The sequence below is a fragment of the Halichoerus grypus genome, chromosome 9 (genome assembly GCF_964656455.1).
Source record: "Halichoerus grypus chromosome 9, mHalGry1.hap1.1, whole genome shotgun sequence".
NCBI classification, from domain to species: Eukaryota; Metazoa; Chordata; class Mammalia; order Carnivora; family Phocidae; genus Halichoerus; species Halichoerus grypus.
The window spans coordinates 107,672,399-107,697,564 of record NC_135720.1 but is presented as its reverse complement, the minus strand read 5'-3'; the positions used below and the strand labels follow the sequence as shown (position 1 = coordinate 107,697,564).

General features: G+C 47.1%; 4 protein-coding genes across 17 annotated transcripts in view; 2 read left to right on the top strand and 2 right to left on the bottom strand.

Moving 5' to 3' along the window:
• The first annotated feature begins 1,724 nt into the window (after positions 1-1,724).
• Positions 1,725-14,905, top strand: APOBEC2 (apolipoprotein B mRNA editing enzyme catalytic subunit 2). Its single transcript, XM_036086916.2, has 3 exons — positions 1,725-1,937; positions 10,110-10,673; positions 14,496-14,905. Exons 1-2 carry the CDS (start codon positions 1,789-1,791, stop codon positions 10,651-10,653), a joined length of 693 nt encoding a protein of 230 aa, XP_035942809.1. The 5' UTR covers positions 1,725-1,788; the 3' UTR covers positions 10,654-10,673; positions 14,496-14,905.
• On the bottom strand, positions 13,300-15,991 carry LOC118532368 (guanine nucleotide-binding protein G(I)/G(S)/G(O) subunit gamma-10). Its single transcript, XM_036086919.2, has 2 exons — positions 15,306-15,991; positions 13,300-13,897 (listed from the first exon to the last, which is right to left on the bottom strand). The coding sequence occupies exon 2, from the start codon at positions 13,792-13,794 to the stop codon at positions 13,588-13,590; it is 207 nt and encodes a 68-aa protein (XP_035942812.1). The 5' UTR covers positions 13,795-13,897; positions 15,306-15,991; the 3' UTR covers positions 13,300-13,587.
• A 148-nt stretch (positions 15,992-16,139) lies between these two features.
• OARD1 (O-acyl-ADP-ribose deacylase 1) lies at positions 16,140-22,586 on the bottom strand. 7 transcript variants are annotated; one of them, XM_078055364.1, is made up of 6 exons: positions 22,421-22,586; positions 21,560-21,639; positions 21,082-21,226; positions 20,067-20,125; positions 18,904-19,016; positions 16,904-17,563 (listed from the first exon to the last, which is right to left on the bottom strand). In XM_078055364.1, exons 2-6 carry the CDS (start codon positions 21,596-21,598, stop codon positions 17,461-17,463), a joined length of 459 nt encoding a protein of 152 aa, XP_077911490.1. In that variant the 5' UTR covers positions 21,599-21,639; positions 22,421-22,586; the 3' UTR covers positions 16,904-17,460. The 7 variants fall into 7 exon arrangements, with proteins under 7 accessions (XP_035942811.1, XP_077911490.1, XP_077911488.1 ...); XM_078055362.1 differs by lacking the exon at positions 22,421-22,586 and adding an exon at positions 22,189-22,414; XM_036086917.2 differs by lacking the exon at positions 22,421-22,586 and adding an exon at positions 22,274-22,414.
• A 322-nt stretch (positions 22,587-22,908) lies between these two features.
• The window catches only part of NFYA (nuclear transcription factor Y subunit alpha), a 28,142-nt gene continuing 25,884 nt past the window's right edge, over positions 22,909-25,166 (top strand). For 7 of the 8 annotated variants that reach the window (XM_036086896.2, XM_036086907.2, XM_036086905.2 and 4 more), the window contains exon 1: positions 22,909-23,045. The gene's annotated coding sequence lies outside the window, so the exon portion shown is untranslated. Of the gene's footprint in view, positions 23,046-24,570; positions 24,589-25,166 lie in introns of those variants that run through there. The other variant, XM_078055360.1, reaches the window with a different exon arrangement.

Here is a 25,166-nt window from a genome sequence, read left to right as displayed (position 1 = left end):
TGTTTGCACTGCCCCAAACATAAACACCTGTGGCTTCCACTAAGGATCCAAGATGTGAACTGCGAAAGTGATAAGTCCATCTTCCAATGCTATTTTAGCTCAGGGATTTTTCTAGGGGCTCCAGGTGTCTCTCATCACTTTCACAGGCTTATAACTGGTCCCTCTGCTTCTGCTCTTTCCCACCTTTGGTCTCTTCTCAACCAAGCAGCCTGGGTGATCCTGTAAAAATATAAGGCAGACCATGTGTTTCATCTGTTCAAAGACAATGGCTTCCCATCTCACTCAGAGAAAAAGTCGGGTCCTTGGCAAGTCCATAAGGTCCTACCTATCTAGCCCTTATTTTATCCTCTGGCCTTTCCTCCTAGGACTCTCCAGCCACACAGGTATCTGCTTGCTCCTCAAACACACAAGGAATACTCCCACCTCAGGGCCTTTGCACCTGTTCTTCCTTCCCTTGGACCACTTTCCCTTTACATAGCATATTTCCCTCACAACCTTCAGATCTTTTCCCAGTTGTCTGCTTTTCAAAGTCCTTCCCTGGCCATTCTATAAAAATACTACCCCACCCCTTGACACTTCTGTCCCCCTTACCTGCCTTCTCTCCTTAGCACTTAGCACCAGCAAATAGACTAGATAGATAGATAGATAGATAGATCACTTATCTTGTTTATTGTCCAACCCCCTCAAGCTCTGGGAGGGCAAGGATTTTCATTTGTTTTGTTCTGTGCCATATTCCCAATACCTGAAACAGCACCTGGCATATAGTAGATGCTCAACAAATATTTGTTAAATGAATAAAAGACCAACTGAGAGGAAACATATCATGGAGGTCAAATGTTTGGCCTCTGGAGTAAAAAGGCCTGGGTTCGAATCCTGACTTTGCCATTTGTGGCCTGTACGGCCCTAGGCAAGGCCCTTAACCAGTCTTTCTTTGAGTCCCAGTTCCCCCATATGAAACATGGGTTGATACAGATTGCCTCCCGGGGCTGTTGAGAGCATTAAGTTTGATTTCACACGCAAACCACGACCCTCACTGCCTGTTCTCTCTCAAAACCTCTGAGCTTGTAGATGGCAGTATTGTTACTACTGGAGGCTCAGGAACCAACCCAGCATTATGGGGCCATAACAGGCAAATTCGCACCTGTTCCCTTTAAGTAACGACTCACAGTTCTTATCCTACCCCGTCTCAGGACCCTCCTTTACTGAACCCACATCTCCCCAGCCGAACGGGTGGCGGGGGTTTCTCTGCAAGCACCCCATTCAACACAAGCCTCATCCTGCTTGCACCTCTGAGAGCATCTCTCCTAAATCTCAGGATGCCCACCCTCTATCCCTTTCTCCATACCCCCAGTGGAGCTGGAAAGGTTGCACAGGGAAACAGAGGGAAGGATATAAGGTGGAGGGCGAGAGTATGAATATACGTGTGAGCCGGTGGGGAAAGGGAGAGCAGGCCTTGCCATGCCCACCTGCTAGCATCCTGTCTTTGCCTACTGATAAACAGAGGATACTAGTGGCCAGATTTTCCACTCCCCCCATCCCGGCACCCGCTGTCACTCAATTAAAAAAAGATACAGGGTGAAGGCCTGGGGGAGGGGCGGAGGGCTCTGGTTATAAAGCCTGTGTGGCCCGGAGGTGAGAACACTAAGCCTGGCTTGCCCGGGGCCTCTTCCCGTCGTCCCCAGGCAGATTTAGCTGCTGACAGCTGCTTGGGACTCTGCCGCCAGGCCCAGGCCCCAGGCGCTCGCTGCCTCTCCTCTTTCTCAGTGACTGCAGAGGCACCACCCCTCCATGGCCCAGAAAGAAGAGGCCGCTGCGGCTGCTGCGGCTGCTGAGCCCGCGGCGCCCGCTTCCCAGAATGGTGAGGATCTGGAAAACCTGGATGACCCTGAGAAGCTGAAGGAGCTGATTGAACTGCCTCCCTTTGAGATTGTCACAGGGTGAGACCTGGGTGTGGGCCGGGGGCCTCCTCCCTAGAAAAGCGTGGGCTGCGGGCGGGCTGGGGGAATTCAGGATGGTCATGGTACGGGTCAAGGGCACGGTCCTGCCGCCATGAGCCTACCGTGTATGGTAGGGGCTGCCACGGATACAGCTGCAAATCTCTCTTGGCCTCTCGGGCGACACCTACCACACCCCCTAACCAGGGGGAGGTAGGAGCAGCTCCTCGGAGGCAAGGCCCCAGAGAATGAAACCACCGCTCAGGCCTCCTGGTAGTGGGCTGTCATCTGCCTCTCCGGGTACAGGCTGTCTAGTCACAGGGAGTTGGGTAAGGACAGCGGATGACACAGACACATTTAAATATGGCCCCAAAGTACCTCCTCCCTCGACTTCTCTCCCTGCTGCTGAGAGGGCCTCTCCTCTCTCTGCATGGCTCTCACTCTTTCTCTACAGCTTCTCTCTGGAGTGGAAGATCCTAAGACAGGGAAAACAGATCTGCCCTTTCCCAAGGCTGAGTGAGAAGCATTTTTTTTCTTATTGAATTGAGTCTGCCCAGGGGTTCTCCACATCCACCCCCAGTCAACAGTAGTTACAGAGCAGGTAACAGTCCAGGGCCAGGAGCTTCTGGGCAGAAGAGGTATTCTGCCCTCAGCCACAGCCCCAAGGAGGAACAAGGACCCTGAGCGAAGGGTCTCCAGGCCCCAAAGAGAGGCCTATATACAGGGTCCCTCTGTCTTGCCCAGATTATGCCATCTCCAGGAATAAAACCAAGTTGTCCTTCTTCCTCTTCCCTCTCTGTTCCTTTTGCAAAAGACCCAGCGAAGTTCGTAGGCCAAGAATAAGAAGGGGATACGTAGGGCCACATTGCCTCCCTCAGCCCCAAGGCTTCCTTGATGGGCGTCTCCAGCAATGCCCACAGGCAGAGTAAGGTCCACACTAGGAGAAATTTCAGGAAGAATGGAGGCATGATGTTCTCAGGGGGCAGAGGAGCCCTGGGTGGCCCTCCGGACTTGCCTTTTGAAGCTTGGCAAGTGATTTTCCAGCCCTGGTCTCAGTTTTGTCATTTGTAACATGAGGAAGTTACACTAAGTTGATCCCTAAGGTCCCTTCCAGCTCAGACATCTTTTTGATTTCTAAGAGAACCTGAGGGAAAAATGCAACCTAGTTCCTGAGGGAAGAATTCAGGCAAGAGCCTGGACCTTGCGTTCACCCATGCCCAACCAATGAATGTCAACCTTGTCGTAGTATTAAAGAAGCAAGAGGAGCACAGATTAATATGGACCTAGGGAGAGCCGAGGGCTACCAGGCCAGGAGAGTCCGCAGTTCCAGTGGCTCCCTGTGGAAGGAGATCCTTTTCCTCACCCTAAGCCTGCTGGTCCATGCTGCCCTTGGTCACACACAGGCACATGCACACCCACCCTGCGCAGGGTTGTGATCTCCCCAGCACAGGGGCAGGATAGGTCTGGAACAGAATTAGACTACGTTCAACTAAACATGGGGGTTGGTCCTAATGGTCAAATCCTCCGATGCAACTTATGTTCGTCCAGGGCTCTATATTCACCGCATACTTGCACGTGCGTGAGCCCATTCAACCCTCAGCACCATGCTGGGAGAGGGGGGTTACATTATTGCCACTCTACAGAGGGGAAACTGCGTCAGGGAGATTGAGTTCAAGACCATAGAACCAGGTCTTCTGACTCCAGCCAAGTGTTCTTTCCACGGGTCTCTTACTCATTCCGGGTCCCAGATTCCCCAAACAGGGTTCCAGCTATCTCCATCTGTGAGGTAGTGGGGCTCAGAGGCTTCTCTGACCCAAGGCTCAGAAAAAGAGGAGCAGCAGGGCAGTTTTCTGGGTGCTCTGAGAGTAGTTCAGGAGGGAGGTGGAGCCCTGAGTGTTTCCTGGCCACAAGTAACAGCTGTGGAGATCTGTCTCCTGGGCCCCTCAGGGTAAACAGATGGCTTAAAATAGCCCAGAGGTGCGGCTGTGTCTGTGCAGGGACAGGATGAGGGAACAGGTTTCCCCTCCTTTCCTCTCCAGATGCCCTGGCATCACGGGGGTCAGCAAAGCAGCTCCTCTCCTAGCCTAGACTCCCAGAGGGGATGGGTCTGTCTCTCCTGCTCCTTGGTTTTGGGCTGCAAACTAGCAGAAGAGCCAGCAGCTTTTTGGGAAATAGTCGGAGGTGAGGAGGGCATACCAGGTAGGAAGAAGGAGATATGCCCCACTTGTGATCCTGGCTTGAATAGGGCACTCGGGATAGAAAGCAGACCAAAAACATTAACAAAATTACAAGGTAGAAGGTGCTAGAAAAAGGTCTAAAACTGCAGAGGTGTGCCAAAGCCAACTCACGATGACTGAGAATCAATTGTGTGCATCTCTTCCCAACTCTGCGTTCAGTGACGTCATGTTGGTTTTTTGAAATCTCCATAGTAGGAGTGTTTACAGAGATCAGCAAACTTTAGAAATCAGGATTTTCTTTCCTTCCTTCCTTCCTTCCTTCCTTCCTTCCTTCCTTCCTTCCTCCCTCCCTCCCTCCCTCCCTTCCTGTCACAGAGCTGGGTGTTAAACCAGCACACCAAGGACAGAGAGAACCCTCTAAACACTAGAAGAAAAGTAGAGAGGGCTCAGGTTTGGTTGTGCTTAAGATTCAGCTCTGAGGGGTAAGATTTGAGGTCCAGAGAAGGCACCACCCAACAGCACCAGGCTTAATTTCTTGAGTGTTGACCATTGTCCAAATTCTGAGAGGTTGGATTACTCGACCTATCCTCCAGATGAGGAAACCAAGCCTCAGAGGGATTAGTAATTTGCCCAAAGCTAATGGATGGAGTAGGGCGTAAACCCCGGGACTGTCTGACTCCAAATCACCACACTGCATCTAGAAAAAAAAGCCATAAATGGGAGGTTTTTTATATTCGACAAATATTTACTAAATAGGAATCATTTATTTGCTGCCTGTTTTCCCCACTAGTATTTAACTTCCATGAGGACAGGGACTTTGCCTTTTAACTGCTTTATCCCTCGCACCAAGAATAGTGCCTAGCTCCTAATAGATACTTGCTAAATAAATAAATGAACTAATGAATGAACACCTATTTTATGGTAGCCTGTCTGCCAGGCATTAGGATAAGGAACTAATTGTGGGGAGGGCTTCTGGGAGGAGAGAAGTTCAGGATCTATGAAGAGCCAGCTGCCCTGAATTCCACAGGTCCATGCATAGAAGAGAATTCCACAGGTCCATGCCTGCCTCTCAGCTCGGCGTGCTTTAGGGAAGCTCTGGGGTACCAGAATTAGTTGTCTCCTCATCTTTCCATCCCAGTGATGAGCGACTATGTCTCTGCCTAGCAGGACCCCTGGCTGTGTGTTCGTCTTTGTTTGTCTCTAGTTGTGCTGCATACGATTTTGCATCACGCTGAACCTGCTAGCAAAGGGATTGGTATGGAAGAGAGATAAATGGCACAGGCTGTGACTGTCCTTTCAACTGCTTCTGTAGCTACCAGTGGTTTCCTCTGGTCACGTGGGAAATGCGGAGAGGATATGCAGGATTCAGAGGAGAAGGGACAGCAAGGAGTGGGGGACCTTCAACTCGGCTATTAATGCCACAAGCCCCTCACGCCTCATCCTGGGCTCCAGAGCATGCTGGGGAGGCTTGTTCCAGAAAGAGTAGAAGACAGCCACTGACTCTGGCCACCCTGGCCTCCACTGAGTGTGAAGACAGTGCCTCCCAGGAGAAAGGCAGTGGCTCAGGGCTTCCCTAGGGCCGAATCCCATCCAGAATTACAACCCAGGAGCCAGCAGCCTGGCAAACCCCATCTGGGCTCTAGAAAGTCAGGCTGTTAGAACTCTCTGCTTCTATCCTCCTTCTGCCTGGGCCCACTCCTCAGCATCCACTTTGCAAGTGGTCTGGAAAAAGGAGAAGGAGACCGAAACCATCAGATCTGCCTCTTTCAAGCAGATTTTGAGAGATCTGGCAAGGAAAGCTGAACCAAGTAAACACTCAGTGACCTGTGAGGAGATTTTTCCATCCCATGGATCATTTTGGAGCAAATGTTTCATCTCAGACCAGCTTCTACTGCCTTCCAGGTTGCTCTCTTTCACCGTATAGATTTATGCTTAGGGAGCGCAAATATTCTTTCAATGTGAACGTGAGAAAAATATATATCTTACATTTATTCACATCCCTTCTCCCTCCATCAAGTTGACCATGTTGTAAACAGTCTTTCCTAGAGATTAGGATTCTTGGTTTCCTGCCTAGAGAACTGCAAGGCCCAGGAGGCTGGGTCTCAGCAGATGAAGTGTGAGTGACCTATCTGCAGAAAGTATGAGGAAGGGGTGCTTGAAGAAGCGGGGGAGGGGGAGGAGTAGCCCTGTTGGTTTTGGTGCCTGAAGCAGTGACTGAGCCCAGGTGAAGAAATCTGCTACCAGTGTGTTTCTCTAGACCATCACTCCAACACACAGGCACATGCACGCCCCATTTCAGCAGGTTAAGGAGGGCACGTACTGCATGGAGCACTGGGTGTTATCCGAAAACAATGAATCGTGGATCACTACATCAAAAACTAATGATGTACAGTATGGTGACTAACATAACATAATAAAATAAAATTTAAAAAAAAAGAAAGAAAAAAGAAAACACCCCGCTGGGGGGCGAGAGTAAGACTATAAGTCACTACGGTACTCAGGCATCATGCTACTAGGGAAAAAAAATGTTTGTGATTATCTGAGAAATTAGTGTCACTGTTTCCTTTCTTCCACTAGCAGGTATAACAGTGTTGACTTATTTTGTGATTCTATAAAATCACCCGAGATGGCCACGTTGTCCAGCTCCCTGGAGAGATTTCAGACCTTTTCCGCCTCTGTTCTCCTGGTTCCTCTCCAGGGCCTGGCTGTTTCAGCTTGTGGCAGGCCTGTGGGAGGCCCAAAGAACTTCATTTGACCTTTATGCTCCTTCTGGAAAACCAAGAAGCCCATTGAGAAGCCAAGCAAGCCCAGTTTTTGAGCAAGCCCAAAGGAAAGACTGCGAGCCAAGACGCTCCCTGACTTTCCTTTGCCCCTTGAAAGTATTTCCCTTCCTTAGGCACCTAGTCCAGAAGGCTCTCCTGAGGCACGGAGCAGACTATGGGGCTGCCAGCCAGAGGGGTGGGAAACTGGTATTTATAGAGAGGTGAACTTTCTTCCTCTCCCTCGGGTTTCAGGTTTCTCTGGGTCCTCTCCTCTTGCAAAGGGAAGAGGAGGAGGGGAAAACATCAGAGTTAAACAGAGGCTGGGACAAGTAACACCCTCAGATCAGCGAGCCAATTTGCAATTGCATGCTGGGCCAAATTCACGCTCTTGGCTGGGCTGTATTTGGCAAAGTTGGAGCAATGCTTTTGGGGGCTCCAGAAGGAAACCCGGGGGGCCACACAGGCAGCTTTGGGGAAGCCCCCAATCAACCACACAGTCATGAATACTTCCAAGGGTTTCGCCTGAGAATCCATCATACAGGTGGCTCTGGACTAGGCTTGGGGGCAGGGGGCGGGGGGGTGTCTGGCGAAAGGCCTTGAAAAGCATAAAGTGTTTGGGCAAGAAAGGTAAGCTCTGTGCTTCTCAGAGAAAAAAAGCCATTCCAGGAAGTGAAGGGACCATTTAGCAACCGGTAAAATCCAGGAGTGGTCTTGTAGGGTGAGTTTAATTGGGGAGAGCTCAGTGTAAGTGAACTCCCAACAGGGATTGAAATAGGAGAGGGGAATCATCAGGCCATCCATTCTTCCAAAATGTTAAGTAAATAATAAACACATCCAACTAGGGACAGAGGGGTTTAGAGAGCTAAGTATAGTATCTGAAGGAATCCTGGGGCCAGGTCCTCAAACACATCCATCTCCACAGTGGAAACTTAACTTGACAGCTAGAGATATGGAAACTTGGGTGGAGACAATTTTGTGATGGGGGCAGGGAGAACTGCAGGGAAACAGCTCGTGTTTACTCAGCTCTTTGGCACCTGCGGCTTATCCCTAAGAAGCCAAGGCTCTGGGACACCTGGGAGTTCCCTGTAGTCCTGGGAGTTAGAAAGGGAAGGCATGTAGAGAAGTAACAGTAGAGTTAACGGTTGCCACAGGGTATCTTCTGGGGCAACCTCAGAGATTACCTTTTTAAAAATTTTTTGTTTATTTTTAGAGAGAGCACATGAGGGGGGAGCGGCAGCGGGAGAGGGAGAGAGAGAGAATCTCAAGCAGGCTCCCCGCTGAGCATGGAGCCCATCAGAACCACCCAGAGGATTCTACAAATGTCAGTGCCTGGGCCCCACACCAACCCAATGAAATCAGAACGTCTGGAGGGAGCCTGACGTGGGGCTTGATCCCACGACCTCAAGATCATGACCTGAGCAGAAACCAAGAGTCGGACACTTAACTGACAGAACCACCCAGGCGCGGCCCCAGAGATTACATTTTTTAAAAAAGAAAACATTCAGGGATGCCTGGGTGGCTCAGTTAGTTAGGCATCTGCCTTCGGCTCAGGTCATGATCCCAGGGTCCTGGAATCAAGCCCCGCATCGGGCTCCGGGCTCCTCGGGGAGCCTGCTTCTCCCTCTCCCTCTGCCTGCCGCTCCCCCTGCTTGTGCTCTCTCTCTCTCTCTGACAAGGAAATAAATAAAATCTTTAAAAAAAAAAAGAAAGAAGAAGAAAGAAAAGAAAGAAAGAAAGAAAGAAAGGAAAGAAAGAAAGAAAAAGAAAGAAAGAAAGAAAGAAAGAAAGAAAGAAAGAAAGAAAGAAAGAAAGAAAGAAAGAAAAAGAAAACATTCAGCATCCCCAAGCCGGTACTCAATCCCCTCCTCTCCTGTGACATTTTCAGTCTGTCCTGTGAAAGCCTCCTCGTTCTCCTTGGCCTCCTAACCTGCAAAAGGCTTCCCTATTTTAGAAAGAGATGCAGACACACATAAAGATAAAAACAATCACCTCTGTTGCCCTCTCTATCCCCTTTTGAAACCTTGCTCTCTCCTCCTTCTTACTACTGAACTTCCTCCCAAACCTGGCCTTTTTCTGCTGGTTTCATTTCCTAATCATCCATCCCACCCTCGAAGCCACTGGACATAGTCATCACCAAATCTGGCCTCCTAAGATACCAAACGGGCTTCCTTCAGTTCACACTTTTCCCCAGCCGTGCTCTACCTGCTTAAAGCCACCATGTCATCTCCCGTGGATGTCACTTTTATTACAACTTTCTTTAGTCAAGGGCCTGTAACAATTCTCTGTTGCCTTTTGAATCAAGGCTAAACGTTCGAGAACCTTTGTCCCACGTCCTCCATGCTCCCTACGCATTTTAAAATTAGCGGTTTTCGAATGCTCTTAGCTAGAGTCGAGCTGCTAGATTAGAACCATCTGGGTGGCAGAGGCCAAGTCTTTTATGATTTTGAAACGACTCAATACTACTATACAAGCTGTATCATATCAAGGTACTCTCGGGTAGTCTGACCTCAAAGATAAAAAATTCTTGGACGTTTATCCTGTGACAACTCTTTCAGCTGCGGGAAAAGCCAGGCTTGAGAAGCAGTCAGTGGGAGAGCGCGGCACTGAGTGGTGGGCCACGCCACGCCTGAGATACACTAGCGGTCAGTGGCAGGGAAGACAAACGGAAGCAGGAAATGTTCTGCTGAATCTTTGTCTTGCTCTATCAGGAGAAATTTTATTTGCTTGCTACTTTGTGAGATTACTATTGGAACACTGCTTTTCCAAACTGGCCACCTATTAGAATCATCTGGCAAGTTTTTTTAAAAATGCTGGTGCCTGGGCCCTCTCCAGCCGATCGGATTTCGTTGATTTGGGGTGGGGTCCAGGCACTGACGTGCATAGAGTCCTCTGGGTGGTTCTGATGTGTGGCCAGGTGAAGCAGTGACTGATTCAGAAATGTAGGAGTGTTCTGTGTGTTGGAGGGATGGTGGAGTGTTTGGAGACCCTCCCTATTGGGGTGACCGGAAGGCGCCACCTCCAAATTCTCTCCTCTCCTCCAGATAAACCCTTCTGGATTCCGTCCTGCCTTTTTTTTGTCCCTGATGTTAGCCTAGGCAAGGCCTGCTCTGATAGGATGAGCCAACGTGTCCCCGAGGCACCGAGTTTGGAGAGCCGCCTGCTCCGGGCTGGTCCGAGGAACAGGAGCGCTCATCGCCCTCTCTTCCCCCCTGTCGCCCTGCCCCCTCGGCCCACAGGGAGCGGCTGCCCGTCAACTTCTTTAAGTTCCAGTTCCGGAATGTGGAGTACAGCTCCGGGCGGAACAAGACCTTCCTGTGCTACGTGGTTGAAGCTCAGGGCAAGGGAGGCCAGGTGCAGGCCACCCGAGGGTACCTGGAGGACGAGCACGCCGCCGCCCACGCCGAGGAGGCCTTCTTCAACACCATCCTGCCCGCCTTCGACCCGGCCCTGCGCTACAACGTCACCTGGTACGTGTCGTCCAGCCCCTGCGCGGCCTGCGCCGACCACATCATCCGGACCCTCGGCAAGACCAAGAACCTGCGCCTGCTCATCCTGGTGGGGCGCCTCTTCATGTGGGAGGAGCCCGACGTGCAGGCCGCCTTGAGGAAGCTGAAGGAGGCCGGCTGCCGGCTGCGCATCATGAAGCCCCAGGACTTCGAGTACGTCTGGCAGAATTTTGTGGAGCAAGAAGAGGGCCAATCCAAGGCCTTTGAGCCCTGGGAGGACATTCAGGAGAACTTCCTGTACTACGAGGAGAAGTTGGCGGACATCCTGAAGTAGGCCACTGGGCCCAGCCTCACGTGAGTCATGGCGCCATGCTGTGTCCCTAGCCCTTCCCTTGAGTAGAAGGCTGGAGGGCCGGTGGAATGGGTGGTATGTTTGGTTTACCCCCCTCCCCGCCCCGACGAATTGCATTTCTTTTGGTTGGCTGTAAGAACATTTTAGGAGATCCCATTTCCTTTTCTCTTTCCTCTCAATTCCTCTCCCTAAACCTTTCTCGCTTCTACCCTTTTATATCAAACGAACTTTTCCCATACCTTGGAATACTCAAGGTTGACAGGAATCCGAAATCTCTGGTGAGACAGAATGACTTGCCCTGGTCAGATCTGGATGGTGCGAGGACCTGTGACTGAACAGCAGAGAGGAGACCTCACTCCCCTAAGCATGCCCCCATGGACAGGAGTCCAGACTTACTAACTCTGGACACCTTCTGGACATCCTCCTCCCACCCCCACCCCCATTTGCAGTCTTACTCTTCCAGTGCCCTGTAATGGAGGTTTTTCGTTCCTTCAAGGACAATTTTACTTATTTTTTTCATTTTTGGTACTTTTGAAAGTCCCCAGATGGATTTGTATTCAACTTATTTATTTATTGCCAGAGACGCTTTCATGTTTTCAAACAAATGGTTCCGCTTTGAAGGAGACCAATAATTTGTGTGAATGTATAATGCAAGAACATTTTTCTTACTTTGAGAAGACCTCAGAACAGATAGAAAAATGCTGAATTCAGGAATGGGGATATCACAGCAACATGTTCTTTTATGCAGGAATGTTGAAAGGGTTAAAAAGATGTTTGTATGTTAGCAGCAGCTCAGAAGTAGCCTCCTACAGATACCAAGATGTGGAGAACTGGAAGTAAAGATTAGCTATTTAAGCAAATAATTAGGACACAATTAAGGCCAATTTGGCTTCTTGCTGAGGGTAAATTAGACTCTCAGAGAAACAGGCCGATTACCCTCAGGAAAGAGGGTAAAAGATCCTTCACTAACTTTTTTTGAGTTTGGTCTGATCTAGTTTGTTCCCGCAGAAATGCTACAAACAAGTCCCCTCACAAGGCCTGACTGATCAAAATCCTCCAGAAATGGAGAAAGGGTCTTTACCACCCTCTTCTCCAACTTCAATTCTGGAACAATTCACATATTAATAAAACATAAAGCAGCATGCTTCCATGAAGCTATTCAGTTTATTTCTGGTGTCTCTCACTCTTAATATTCTAAAGAGAAGAGGTTGGCTTCATTGACACGTTTTGGGAAATATCAATGTTCTGGAGCTTGATGTTGGCAGGTGTCTGCTACTAGGCATGCACACAGGGTGCCTGATAATTCTTCAGCTGAGCTTTCGCCAATCCAAGAAGACACGATTTTCAGCCATTTCTTAAAAAAGCAGTGCCTATTCATTGAATTCAGTGGGAAGACGGTCAGGTCAGGTAATGCCACGTTGTACTCTGCTCACATAAAATAAGACACCACTCTGGTGGTGAGGAGTGGTAAAAACAGATTTTTAAGGGTGACCTCTGAAAATACAAAATTAACTTTTAAATTCCTTGAAGATTTTATTACTGTAGGTGTTATCACCGTCATTATAAACCCTACATAGACTCTCCAGAATGATGACTGGTAGCTTAATCTTAACTATAGTATAGTTTCTTCTTAAACACCTTTCAGAGCCATGGGCCACTTCTTCCAGCTGCCTAGCCAGCAAGGCCTCAGAGATGTGTTTGTATGTGTGTACTGTTGTTTTTCCATTAAGTCGAATAATTAGATAGCTAAATCTGCTATAAAAATTAAGCACTTCAAGGAGGATTAAAAGGAGCTTTTAATTTTAGATAATTGAGGGTTGTATTTTATGCTAATCTTTTTTTTTTTTTTTTAACACTTGTGACATTAAGAATTTATTTAGGTCGTAATATTTTCACATTATTTTGTTTTTAATCATTTGCAGTGTTCTGAGTAACACATTTAAACATTTTTTTATTTTTATTTTTATTTTTTTAAAGATTTTATTTATTTATTTGAGAGAGAGAATGAGATAGAGAGAGAGAGCATGAGGGGGTTGGGTCAGAGCGAGAAGCAGACTCCCTGCTGACAGCAGGGAGCCCGATGCAGGACTCGATCCTGGGACTCCAGGATCATGACCTGAGCCGAAGGCAGTCGCTTAACCAACTGAGCCACCCAGGCGCCCCTAAACATTTTTTTAAAGACATGAGATAATGGTGTGTTTTTTTGTTTTTTGTTTTTTAAGTACAACCACAACTATAAAGTAGAGGAACTTAAGAAGACAAAGACCCAATCTGCTTCATACACAGATGGGGCAATCTAATACACAACACAACATGAATCTTTCCAAACAAGTTTGCTAAGAAACAGCTCCCATGTTTAGTGTTAAAAATAAAGCAATCTTCTCATTTAGAAAAATCAAGACATCATTTGATTAATAAAGCCTGTTCTTCCCCCAGTTTTACACTTGCTTGTCTTCATTTAGAAACTGTAAATTCAGGAGAAAAGAACAGTTTTGTTATGGTATAAAAATCTTAGGAACAAATTAGAAATATTCAATTTTTTAACAAACAAAAATGTTTGCCTTCCCAAAATGTAAACATCCAGTAAATAAAACAAACATAATATTCCAGGTATAGAAACACCAGTAATTCGCTTATGAAAGAGGTGTATTTGGTGGTAACATTTTTGTTTAATATAAAAGCACTTTACCAAAAGAGTCTGACCATTATTATCTAGTCTTCCCCCTCACCCAGTTTCCTTATCTGAGTAGAAACTCATCAATTTCTATAGAATTTTGGCTATAGGACCAGGCCAAGGAAAGGTCTGAAATATCTAAGTCATTTGTCTGGAGAAAAGTGTTTTCTTGAGACTTGGAGGCAGTTATTCATCACTTTGCGCTTAAAAGCATTCCTCAGTGAACTTCTTCCTTACAGCCTTTAGAATAAAGCACAGGATCTGGGCTCCCGGAAGGGGTTGCTTCCAGCTGGAACACCTACCAGCAAGGCATCCTTGCAGGCATTCTGCATGCAGTACTGTTGAAGCTCTGCAGCTGCCTGCGAGACCTTGATCCTCTCCACGCCGGCCTCCAGCTTGAGCTGCTCCACCAGGCGCTGCAGAGCGTTCACGCTGGCCCCGGAAGACATGGCGGCGGCGCTGGGCTCCGAAGGCGGGGGAGCTGGGCTGGGGGAGCCACGAGGCCCTGAGCGCCAGCACCGCCCCGGGGCGGGGAAACTATTTTATGCTAATCTAAACGGAAGTAAAACAGATTAATCAGTTTGAGGAAAAGTCCACTTCCAAGTCAAATTATTTTTAAATAAAGTATTATTGGACATGTTCCACACTATAAGCCTCCTTCCATTAGTGTACATAACCGTATTATCTGGACCCATTAACATGCTTCCCTGTACTCTGAGTTATTCATGTTCCTGAAGGGAAAGGTTAAAATGTACCAAGTTAAAAAAAAAAAAAATTGGCATGAAATCAAGTTGTAATCTAAAAGCCCGAAAGAACAACTCTGCTTAATTAAAATACTAAGAAATGGGCATTTGTTAAAGAAAATTTGCCTTATATTTCTTATTCCATCTTTTTCTTTTAAAAAAAAAATGACAATAGAATTTAACCATATATTTAACTCAAGGAGGTATTTTCTGGGGTTTTCCCTGTGTGAACCACACCAAAACATAAACACAACACACCTAACGCTGGGTAAAGTGGAAATCACAGGAGACTATGGGGGAGAAATTCACACTTGCTCAGAGGGCACACAGAAACCCTAGCTCAAAAGAAAACTCATTGTTTGGGGCCAGCGAGCTCTCGGTAACATGCTTTCTGTTTTCTCACTAAGGTCTGCCCGCTGCCACCAGGAGACAGCAGTGACATGTATGGCCATCTGGGACATGCCTGACTTCCTAATACCACTTGAGATGGACAACATTGGACACCAACCAATCCTAGTGCACAGGTCCTCCAAGGACTCTTAAGTATACTGCTCATGCTGTAAATCATTTAAGCCACGGCTCTCCCTAAGGCTGCTCTTGGGAAAGAGGAAAGTGAGTTACAAAGAAAGAAATGGCAACTATATATGGGCACCAGGCATCTGTGGGGCAGAAGGGCCTAATTATTCCCCCAATGGGCTGCTTGAGGCAAAGAACCTCAGACCCAAGGTCTGTGCAGATCTTTGAAATATGTCCAGAAATGCATTTTACGTGAAGTTGGTTTTTTAAGAAAAATAGCAACATTAATAAAAGAAGTGGTGTGGTTTTTCTGTGAGCAGGTTTTTTAAGGAGCTTGGGCATTTAGAAGTTACTATGAACAGTGAACAAGTCCTAGGAATAGGGATGTTCCCAGGCTATGAGCCAAGCCATGACATGAGAAAGTGGGAGGGCGGCTTAACCCAGGGCTTGTCTAGGCAACACAGGATACTAACTCTCCCAGGCCAACTTCCCACCCCAGTCTTGACCTTTATCAAATATTTTTTGAGATTACTTGTAAATGAGTGCCTTTTCCCTTCTCTGAAGACAAGGAATATGGCAGAGGGTGAAACGAAGGTCAGGGGAAATCTGTTATAAGATATCCATGTTCCCATTGCTACTTAATAAGCAATTAGCCACTTGATTAAGGAGAGGATAAGTAGGATTTCAACGTTGAGACACACCCTGTAAGATTAGTTGATGTGTGGTACTTGATGGTGACAGCAGGATGGTATCAAGTCTCCTTTCTTCCAAGGCTTGAGTCCTCTGTAGAAGCAAAACTTCATGTGTGAATTTCTGGGTGTTTGCCAAACTCTAACTAGGTTTCCTGGAATAATGTTGCTCATTCTATCAGGCCATGCCTCCTCTTCCCAAGCTTCAAGTGTGATAAGTCATCAGAATTTGACCCTAAGACTATCTGCAAATGACAAAGCACTTTATCATATCCCCACTGAGTCACAGAATTCCACTTACAGCCAGTCCTCCCCGAGACTAGACTTTGTTCAAAGAATCTTCAAGGCTCATACTCCACGAAAAAAATTAACCCCAATACCTTTAAATCCTACAAAAACCAATGTTTTGAGCCAAGAGCAAAGATTTATTTGCATAGTTAAGCAAAATACTTTGATTCTAAGTTTCCTCTTACCATCCCACTCTCATTTTCTGTATTGTGTATTCATTCTCTTTTCCCCTTCAGTTTTACTGTATGTGGACAAAAGCAAAGCTTCAAAAGCCTCAGTCTGAGTTCAACAATGAACTTGGCCCTGCACTACTCCTACCCCAACGACATGAACTTGTCTGTTCCAGAGATACAAAAGAAGTAAATAGTTTTTTAAACTGCTGCCTCCTATCACACTACAGTGTGATAAGAACACAAGTCTAAAGTACAAAGATTATATTTAACCAGTGTTTTCCTAGTGTTTCGACAAGCCCCTTCTGAAACCCAGTTCTTTTTACACTTGGGAAAGCAACAAGTCCTACAACAGACCCAGAATTCACTCTAGCAAGAAAATCAATAGTTCAGGCTAGTTTAACTTTTTATTTTTTTAAGTAGGCTCCACCTCTCATGTGGGGCTTGAACTCACGATCCCAACCTTAAGAGTCACATGCTCTATTGACTGAGCTAGCCAGGCAACCCTGTCTTAACTCCTACTACCATAGTAATGGTAAAAAAGAATTCCACTAGTTTTCCCAGTACCTTTGATACTGAATCCAGGAACCTATTCTCTCACTGTAAACACTGGAGTGGATAAAGTGCTGCTCTCTTAGCTAAAGAAGAAAAAGGGACTAATATGTACTGTTTTCCATCCCAGCTGGCTACATGATCACAATCCCCTCTGCAGCTTAATGACACAAAGAAACCTAGCCATTTCCCCCACCCCACCCCAAACTGCCAAACTAGAGTTTTTGAAGGAAGTGGGCTTTTTTCTTAAAAGATTCATTAAGGAAGGATTTTGTTGAGAACCACTGATTTGTTGAGTCATTACTCTGCCCTAAGCAATTCAGCAGATATTTCATATACATTATTTCATTTATTCCATGACTGAATTCAGACCCATTCAATTGCAGAAGCTATGTGGTAGACAGAAGAGAGCAAGAGTTCACCATGAGGAGATTCTAAACATCTGCCTTTCCAGTAATGCTGACCCACAGTTCTTGTCCGTTCTTATTTCTTCTCACCCTGCTGCTCTTCCCACTGGACCTTTTGTCTGATTCTTCCCAATTAGTTACAGGCGAATCCTCCATTACCCAGGTCCAGAACAACAGCCGTGTGCACAGAACCTCATTGGACCCCCAAGAAAAACATGTTTATTTTTCCTTTTCTGTCACCAAAAATTTCTTGTTAACAACCTAAGACTCATTTTTGTAACTTAAACAAAACCCATAATTCTCTCCTAGAATGACATAAGGATAATATCAAGCAAGCTCACAAATGACAAAAGACGCAAAACTAATTGAAATGTTCATCCTTCCTGAAATTTCTCTTAAACAGCAGAAAAGTAGAATCAGTGCTGCCACCTAGTGGCAAGCCAAACAAGTCAGGTCGTATCCTGGATCAAAACAGGTCAGAGGCCCAACATCTGATTTCCTTGCCTAATATGAGGCATTCTACTTCTTACCTTCCTGAAGGAAAAAAAAAAAAATCACAGCAACATTTCCCAAGCAATCCCTCCTCCAGAGTCCCAGTCCCATCATGAGAATACAGCAACCCAAGTCTGGCCTGTGACACAGACTACTTCACACGAATCTTTCCTCAGACCGTTTTCAGGTCAGTTCGTCCAGTGCTACGGTCCAGTAGGGATCACACAGAACGTGGACACATCCACAGCACGCATCTGTTCACAGTGTGTACACAGTAATTCTGATGTCTGTGGCTTCAAACACCTCTTCAATCATTGCAGATACATTTTCCCATTGCAGACGATCAAGACCACATCCAATCCTGAAAAAGACAAAACAGCTCCACGGGTTGTGATGAAGGTACCTAGGAAATCATTTCTTCCCTCTTCCTTTAGGCTGCACCCACCCAAAGCATAAAGACAAATGATCTGGTCTCACACCCATGGTAGGAGTTTGGAAGTGAATTCCTGTTGTGAGTCACCTAATCTGTTCCTAGATGGCCCCAACATCCAACAGCTGTCACTTCTCTTTTGCTAATAAGATGCCACTTCTCAGTTGCTTGAGGCTACCTTGAGAAAATGGGTGACTGCGGTGACATGGGAGACTCACTATCCTTCTTTATTGATAAAAACTAGCTGGGATTTTAAAAACACACTTATGATAATGAAATGCTAAGGAAAATAAAAAGAGGGACAAAAGACAAGATCTTGGCAAAAAGGAAATCAAAATGAAATGCTGGGAAATGCCAAGCTGATTACAGTTCAGGTCTTTGCAACACCCTGGTGAGAAACCTGAGTCAGCCCACAAAACTCTCCTACCTGGCACCTTTCTTCTAAGATGTTACTTTATTGATCCTCAATATCCCTAAGGGGGAAAGACTTAAAATTGCTAATTTCATATAGTCTGATAATTAAGTCCATAAAAAAATTGTGATAAAAACACGTAACAGTTTCTGATACAGAAGACATGAATACATTACAGCCCAGGGTAAATGAGGGATTTTGTAGCCACATTCATAAGTAACTTGGGGCTTAGAACAAACCTGCATGCATGGTCAGCACGGACTCAAAATTAGACTGACAGGAAGAGAAATGACCCCAAGAGCCTATTCCCTAAGAAGAAAGTAAAGAGGATATTGAACCCCCAACGCCATTCCCTTAGGCTCCCAATATCGAGGGTCTAATACATTACATAAGGGACCTATCCTCTGGCTACCACCACACTGACCACAATAAGCATGCAGTTTAAGGCAGTGATAATTTACAACCTTCTTTGCACCAGATTAATAAGCTTGGGACACGTGAAATGGCCCAGAAGAATATCACAATTGCTCAGTCTTGGTTCTTAGGCTTTTACTGCTTCAAGAACAGAGCCTCAGCCTCAGGCAGAAGATGCCCAGAATTCAACAAAGATGACTAACCAACAGATCCTCCCTACAAAGTAGGCTGAAGCAGGTGTGTTTTAATTATCCTGATTCATTGGACCCAGGCTAAGAAATGGGTATAATGTGGCCTAAAGTCTGATCACTGGTTCACTGGTGATTTTTAGAAGTTTTTAAATTTGTCCACTTTTAAGCCTATATTTTGAGTTAAGCTTTCAAGTCAGACAGCAAATCCCACCACTCAGTTACAAGTCTTTATTTAGGGCCCTGGATTTCCTTGCCTGGGCATGGAGAGATCGGTGACTCCATTCTTCAGACAGTGGGACTTCATGGCCTCTAAACTCTTCTGTAAGTTTTCATAAGTTGGCTTATGTGAAGCCCTTTTCTTTGTAATCTGAGTACAAAGAATGAATTCAAACTTCCATTAGTCCAAAATGACAGCCAAAGAGCCATCACATTCTCCCAACATCCTGATAATTAAAATAAGTGTATTTCTATAGAAGAGTTCAGAGCAGAATGACAAATGTCATACTGTCTTTTCCAGTTATGGGAGGCCCTCAGGAAAATCTACTAAACGGGGCCTGAGAAACCCAGACACTGCCACGTGATAACCTTTCCTTTTGCCAAGAAGCCCATATTAGCAGGCAGTGCCTATTGTCTATTGTTTTTAAGCAAGGTAGGTCAAAGTCTTTGTGCCACTTCCAAGAGATAAGCAATATATCTGCAACAAGGAAGAACCCATACCACCTGAAAACTTCCTGTTAAGTCTATTTAGAAACCATGCTTATTTGCTTTTTGTTTCTCTATAGAACAAAGAGAAATTGGTAGTGTTCCAAACAAGACTGGAAGCCACATCGGCCTTAAGGAGAGCATCCAAAGATCTTAAGACATGTCCCCACTCAGTGTGCTGTCCAAATCAGATGTGTAGTGGGTTGGTTGCTCTAAGTGACCTAGCACCATCACCAAGAAGCTACACTCCTTCTGGGGCCTGAAGACCATTTGGAGAGTGAAAGAATCCCACATTGAGGCAAAAGGCAGGAAAGGAGTTAAGTAATACTAGGCACTGCATTCAATAGGGAAGAATGAGAGAAAAACTCCTTTGGGCAATCTGTCTTTTGAGAAACTACTGTTTCTATCACACTCTAATTAGGAAAGAACTGAAGTATGTGGGACATCCCTAACTTTTCCAACTCTCAGAACAGAGGCTTTTGGTGGCTGTCACAGTACTCTTCACCGTGGAGCTGGGATGCAGCCTCATGTTCCTTTCTAACCCAGTGCTCCACAGAACCACCACCACTTGATCTAAGTGAGCATGAGGTCAGAAGCTTTTTGTCATCTTTGGTTGTCTAGAATCATGATCGACAAATGCAGTACAGCCCATGTGTTCACCAGTCCTTATGACCTAGTGAGAAATTGACATAGTGAGAATTGACCCCCATCTTACCAAGTAATATATATATCGCCCATCTCTCTTCAGAACAGCCACTTCTCCAGATTTCTTTTCTAAGAAAAAGTCATTTAATAGTAGAAAGGTAAAAAAACAAAAACAAAAACAAAGCACCGATTTGCATTCTTCAATTTGAAAAAAAAATCTTTACAGATCTGAGTTCACTTCAGAGCTAAAAATAATTTTCAATTCTGAAGAAACACTCTGTAATACTTTCCTCCTTCCTTAACTTCCAGCTTTCTTATTCATTTTTTGTTCTTGTTTTCCTCTTACCCCATCTTTTGTCCTGATCATATTTTCAAATACACCCATACTCACTTTAAAAACTTCAGTGATTTTTTTACAGACAAAGGGTTATTTATTGTGCTAAGCATTGTGGAGAACATAGATATATAAAAGTTTCTAATGACCAAAGAGTTTTCAATGAAGAGACAGTGTCATGTTTACAAAGAACTACGATAAAAAAGTTAAGAAATTGTTTTAAAGCAATCACCAGGGGAGACTGGCCCAATAAGCCTGGACTATGATCTAAACAACTGTTACAGAAGCTCTACAGGTGGTTCTAACACGTATCTCTGGTTTAAAATCTCGGTAGAAAGTGATGAGAAAGGTAAGGAAGAGGTTTCTAAACTCCTCTTTGAAGAGTAAGTACAATATGGGTAAACAGAGGATCTTGAATGCTGAGTTAATACCTGTGGAACTGAAGTGAAGTTTCAGAAAAGTAGAGTAAAGGTTTCAGAAAAGTAGAGTAATATCAAAAAGTAATATCAAAAAAGTTTTAAGACAGAGGAAGAGATTAGAAACCTTTACAAGAATTCAAGTTTGGTGTGATAAAGACCCAAACTACAGGCTACTTTTGTAGAGAAAAACCTTAATCTGAAGAGTTATTAAGTACTCAGTGGTTAGGAACCCCGCTCTCTGCATGTATATCCTTGTCTAACAATTAAAATATAACAGGAGGTCAAGATGCTCTAGACAAGGCAGACTAATTCAGCTGTTTTTCAAAACTCACGTTGATTTAACAGTTCCTGCACCCCTCCAAATTTCTTCTTGAAGAGGACAGCTATCCCAGCACCCATTCGACAATCCTCACTGATACAGTGCGCTAAAGAGTCTGTTTTGGGGCATGCAAAAAGGTCTCCTTTCACATAAGTGATCTAAAATGTGAAAAGGGAAAGAAAAGGTTTTATTTGATACAGAAAAACACTAAGCTGTTTCTTTCATTTCCCTTTACTGAGTCCCCCACCACTGTCCCTCTTTGATTTAAAACCCGACCTGCAGAACTTAAGGAACTACAACAAATTAAAAGTATGTGTACAAGGATAGTGATGGACGGTTTCTGCCTAGGACTGTATCAGCCTTTCTGAAGTAAATCAGCTGGAGAGGGGGAAAAAAAAAAGACAATATTGCTTTAATTAAAAAGTGTTTATGCTTTTGACCTCAATTATTCTGAATTTCAGTTCACCGATAAGTTAATAGTTGTTACGCACTCTGCTTCCTTCTGAATCTTCATTAGGACTGCCGGCCATGATACTGAGTCGCTATTTCCAGAACTTAAGTGTTTCTTCAGCTATGAGAAGGGAAAAGGAAGTAAAAATGCTTAGGCGGCCTGTATGTATTATATTCAAACTGCCCTGACCACCCACTTGGCAATTTCTTCCCCCACATTTATCGCTGAACGTGAGCTCGTTGAGCCTCTAGGAAGTAATACAAAACTCTACTGGGGCAAGGATGAGGAAGAACGGCTAGGTCGCGGCGGCCGGTCCCCGCCCGCATTTCGCGCTTTCCTGGAGCGCCCCGCTCAGCCAGGGGAAGAAAAGGCGGTCCCTAGGAGGCGCCTCCTCCTTTCTCCGCGCCCGAGCAAGGCGGTTTGAGGACAGTCTCCTCTCCTCGGCCTGACCAAAAGTATTTCCCCAGTGGGTTTGGCCCACAAGAAAAAGGGAAGGACTTGGCCACAGTCCCGTCGAGCCGCAACCGAGGAGTGTCCGGCCCAGGGGAGTGTACTGCAGAGCTGCAAGGGAGGGGGTGGAAAGGCGGCCTCTCAAGGAAGGCTCACCCCCACCTGCTCTTCGGGGGACAGGGGAAGGAGTCTAGAGAGGCCTCCCATTCTGTATCCTACCCTAGGGCGGGTCAGCGAGGGCGTACGGCCTGTCCTGGGGTCCCGTGGGAAGGAGCGGGAAGGCTGGCTCAAAACCTCAACGTACCCGGGTTACCCTTCACCTGGAAAGGAGTCGGCCGCTGCGAGGTCCCGCCCCGCGGGGAAGGGCTCCGGATCCGGCCCTGGTAGGTGGGAAGCAGCGGACGAACCTAGACGCGGAGCCAATCCCACCACAGCCCTTAATTGCACGCACCTAAAATGGCCGCCCACCACCCAGGAGCGGGCGGAAACAAGCCCCTCTAGCTAGTCAGCCAAACTCCCACTCTTTGGTAATGGCCGCCGAACTTCCGGCGGTAAAATCCGTGGAATGTCCCGCCGCCGTCCGGGCATGCGTAACGAGACAGCCCACCGCGAGTGGGGAAGAACGGCGCCTGCGCATTAGCCCCAGGGGTGTGTCTCCAGCGACCTCAGAGAAGGGGGTGGGCAGTTGACAAAGGAGATAGTTAGCGCCTGCGTAGTACTATGTTTAGGGCGGTGTTTGAGTTCAAGGATCTGGCGCGTCTAGAAGGCGCCTGCGTATTCCTTCAGCCGGAGATGGTGTCAAATCAGAGAAGTGGGCGTGGCCTCAGGGCACGCCTGCGCGATGCTCCTTCAACTGGGGGAGGGGCGAGCCCGGTGCTGGGGGTTAGGGGGCGTGGTCTCAGAGGCGCCTGCGCGGAGGCGGTTGGAGGGAGGCCCCATTCCCCTTTGTTCGGGTTCGCCATTTTGCGAGGCAGCGGCAGTGGCGGCGGCAGCGGCGGCTGGAGCCTCTGATTGGGTTTCGGGGTCCGGTACTGGAGCCAATCAGCGCGGGCAGCGAACCGGGGGAGCGAGGCACGGTGAGTGTGAGGAGCCAATATCCAGCGGCCCAGAGCCGGCCCCAGCGCCCCGATTGGCGGGTCTCGCTGACCACTCAGGAGAGGCCCAGGCGCCCGTCGAGCCCCGGGAGTCTAGCTGAGCCTAGCCGAGCCGGGCGGCTGGCGGCCCCGGGTCGGGGCCTGTTAGTGCCCCGGGCCATTCCCGGCCGGGGCCTGCAGGGGGCCGCCCCGCGCGGGGATGGCGCCCTCGGGAGCGAGCACCCGGGGTCCAGACTCTTGCAGGGTGCCTGTGCCAGCTGGGGATGCGTCCCCCTTCTCCCGATCCTTAGGTCCAGTTTGTCAGGCCCCAGGCTCGGGGTTGGTGGCCTGCTTGCCACGAATGTCCCTACACTCAGGTCCACGCACACCCGGGGCTTTGGCGGTCTTCTCCAGATTGTTCGGGCCTCAAACTGAAGCCCGCCCTTGCACTCTCCGTGCTCCGGCCCTCCGGACGGGAAGTCTCCCGCGGGGCCCGCGATCCCCAGCCCTCCGAGAGCCGGGTCTGCCTGTCTGCAGCCCCCGCTGGGTCGCGAGTGAGGCCTGGGGAAGGTACGCGCCGCGGCCACAGGGCCCGGGGCGCGGCGGGGAGAGGGAGCCTGCCTGCCCCCGCCTCTGCGCTCTGCGGGCCCGCCCCCGCCGTCTCCCGGATCGGGGGAGGGGGTCCGTTAGTGCGCCCACTCCCCTGCCCCGTCGCGCCCCTCCTCTCAGCACGCTCGGCCCGGGTCTCCGGCCCGGCGCCGTTACCACCCCCTTTTGGCTCGTCATTTCCTCTTCTCCCCGCCCCGCTCGCCCGGGCAGAACCGCGCACCTCCGTCTTGGAGTCCGACCAAGCGGTTTCCCTTTCTTGTCCTGGCTGTGCAGCCGGGCCAGTCCATTCGGTTCCTGGAACCTCGCTCTTATATGAGTGCCAGTCCTGCGCATTCCTTTTCCCGGAGGCTGCACAACTTGTTTCTCATATTATTAGTTTTCTCCATTGCTCATCTTGCGAATTCTCCCTTCTTCGGGAATGTAGAATTCTTTTTTTTTTCTTTAACTTTTCTGTGTCACTTTGCATGTGCCAGGCTTGACTCATTAGTTCAGTCCACAGTCATCTCTTGATTTATTTTTTTAGCATACTTTCTAATTCCATGTTAACGTTTTCTACTCAGATATTTATAGAAACTTAAGAGTGTTGTGGGGTTTCGTTAGGGTGAGACGAAATCTTCATTGACAACCAGGTCTCTAGCAGTTAGTATGTACCAAGCATCAGTCTGTATGCTGGGGAGAAAGTAGGTAGAGGTCAATAAGAATCTTACCTGCCTGGTGGAGATTAACAAGTGAACAACTAATTAATACTTAAAGGTTAGTGCTATAAGGAGGCCAAGTTCAGTTCTGTGAAGTCCTGGTGGGTGAGCTACTAAGAGCCTCGGTGGAAGACTCGATGTTGCCACACTTTTCATTGGCCTTGAAGGACAATAGGATTTCTTCCAACAAGAAAGAAGAGCATGTGCAGAGGCACCAAATTGTGCTGTGTTTGAGGGGAAAGGTGGGTGAAGACACTGGGCAGTACTGGTGAGAATTTAGGCTGGAAAGCCCAGGTGATAAAAGCACTTGTATATCTTGATAAGGATTTTCGGAAATAGTTATTTTTTTGGAGGTTCAGATGGAAGAAATCCTGGAGTGTATTGTTTTTCAGGGTCTGAAAAACAAGTTTCTGACCTGTGGGCTTCTGCTCTACAACAGCGGCTGACTTTGGGGGAGGAAAAGAAGATTTTTCTCTTAGGACTTTAAAAGTTTTTATTCATGTGAAGCATGTACTACAGTCCTGGCAAGTACAGTAGGTCTTAAGTATATGGTGCCCATTTTTATGATCACATGAAAGTCATAAAACTCTCCACTACTAAAACTTTGGAGACATTTTTTTTTGTTTTCACTTTTTAGAATGCATTTCTCATTGTTGAAATCATGTTGTTAAAGTCATTTTGATTATTACATTATCCACATTAATAGATGGGATAGCATGTCTAAGGTATTTTTTAGAACATTTATATTTGTTTTCTGAATATTCTTTAAACCGTGGTATGTAAAAATGGATATATCTAGCCTCTTTAAAACCACCAGGCA

Coding starts and splice junctions, on each gene's coding strand:
- APOBEC2 (XM_036086916.2), top strand. CDS start 1,789: ATGGCCCAGAAAGAAGAGGCCGCTGCGGCTGCTGCGGCTGCTGAGCCC. Junction 1,938..10,109: donor CCCTTTGAGATTGTCACAGG/GTGAGACCTGGG, acceptor CTCGGCCCACAG/GGAGCGGCTGCCCGTCAACT.
- LOC118532368 (XM_036086919.2), bottom strand. CDS start 13,794: ATGTCTTCCGGGGCCAGCGTGAACGCTCTGCAGCGCCTGGTGGAGCAG.
- OARD1 (XM_078055364.1), bottom strand. CDS start 21,598: ATGGCCGGCAGTCCTAATGAAGATTCAGAAGGAAGCAGA. Junction 20,126..21,081: donor GCAGGAACTGTTAAATCAAC/GTGAGTTTTGAA, acceptor ACTTTTTCTTAG/AAAAGAAATCTGGAGAAGTG. Junction 19,017..20,066: donor GGCGATATATATATTACTTG/GTAAGATGGGGG, acceptor CTTTGTACTCAG/ATTACAAAGAAAAGGGCTTC.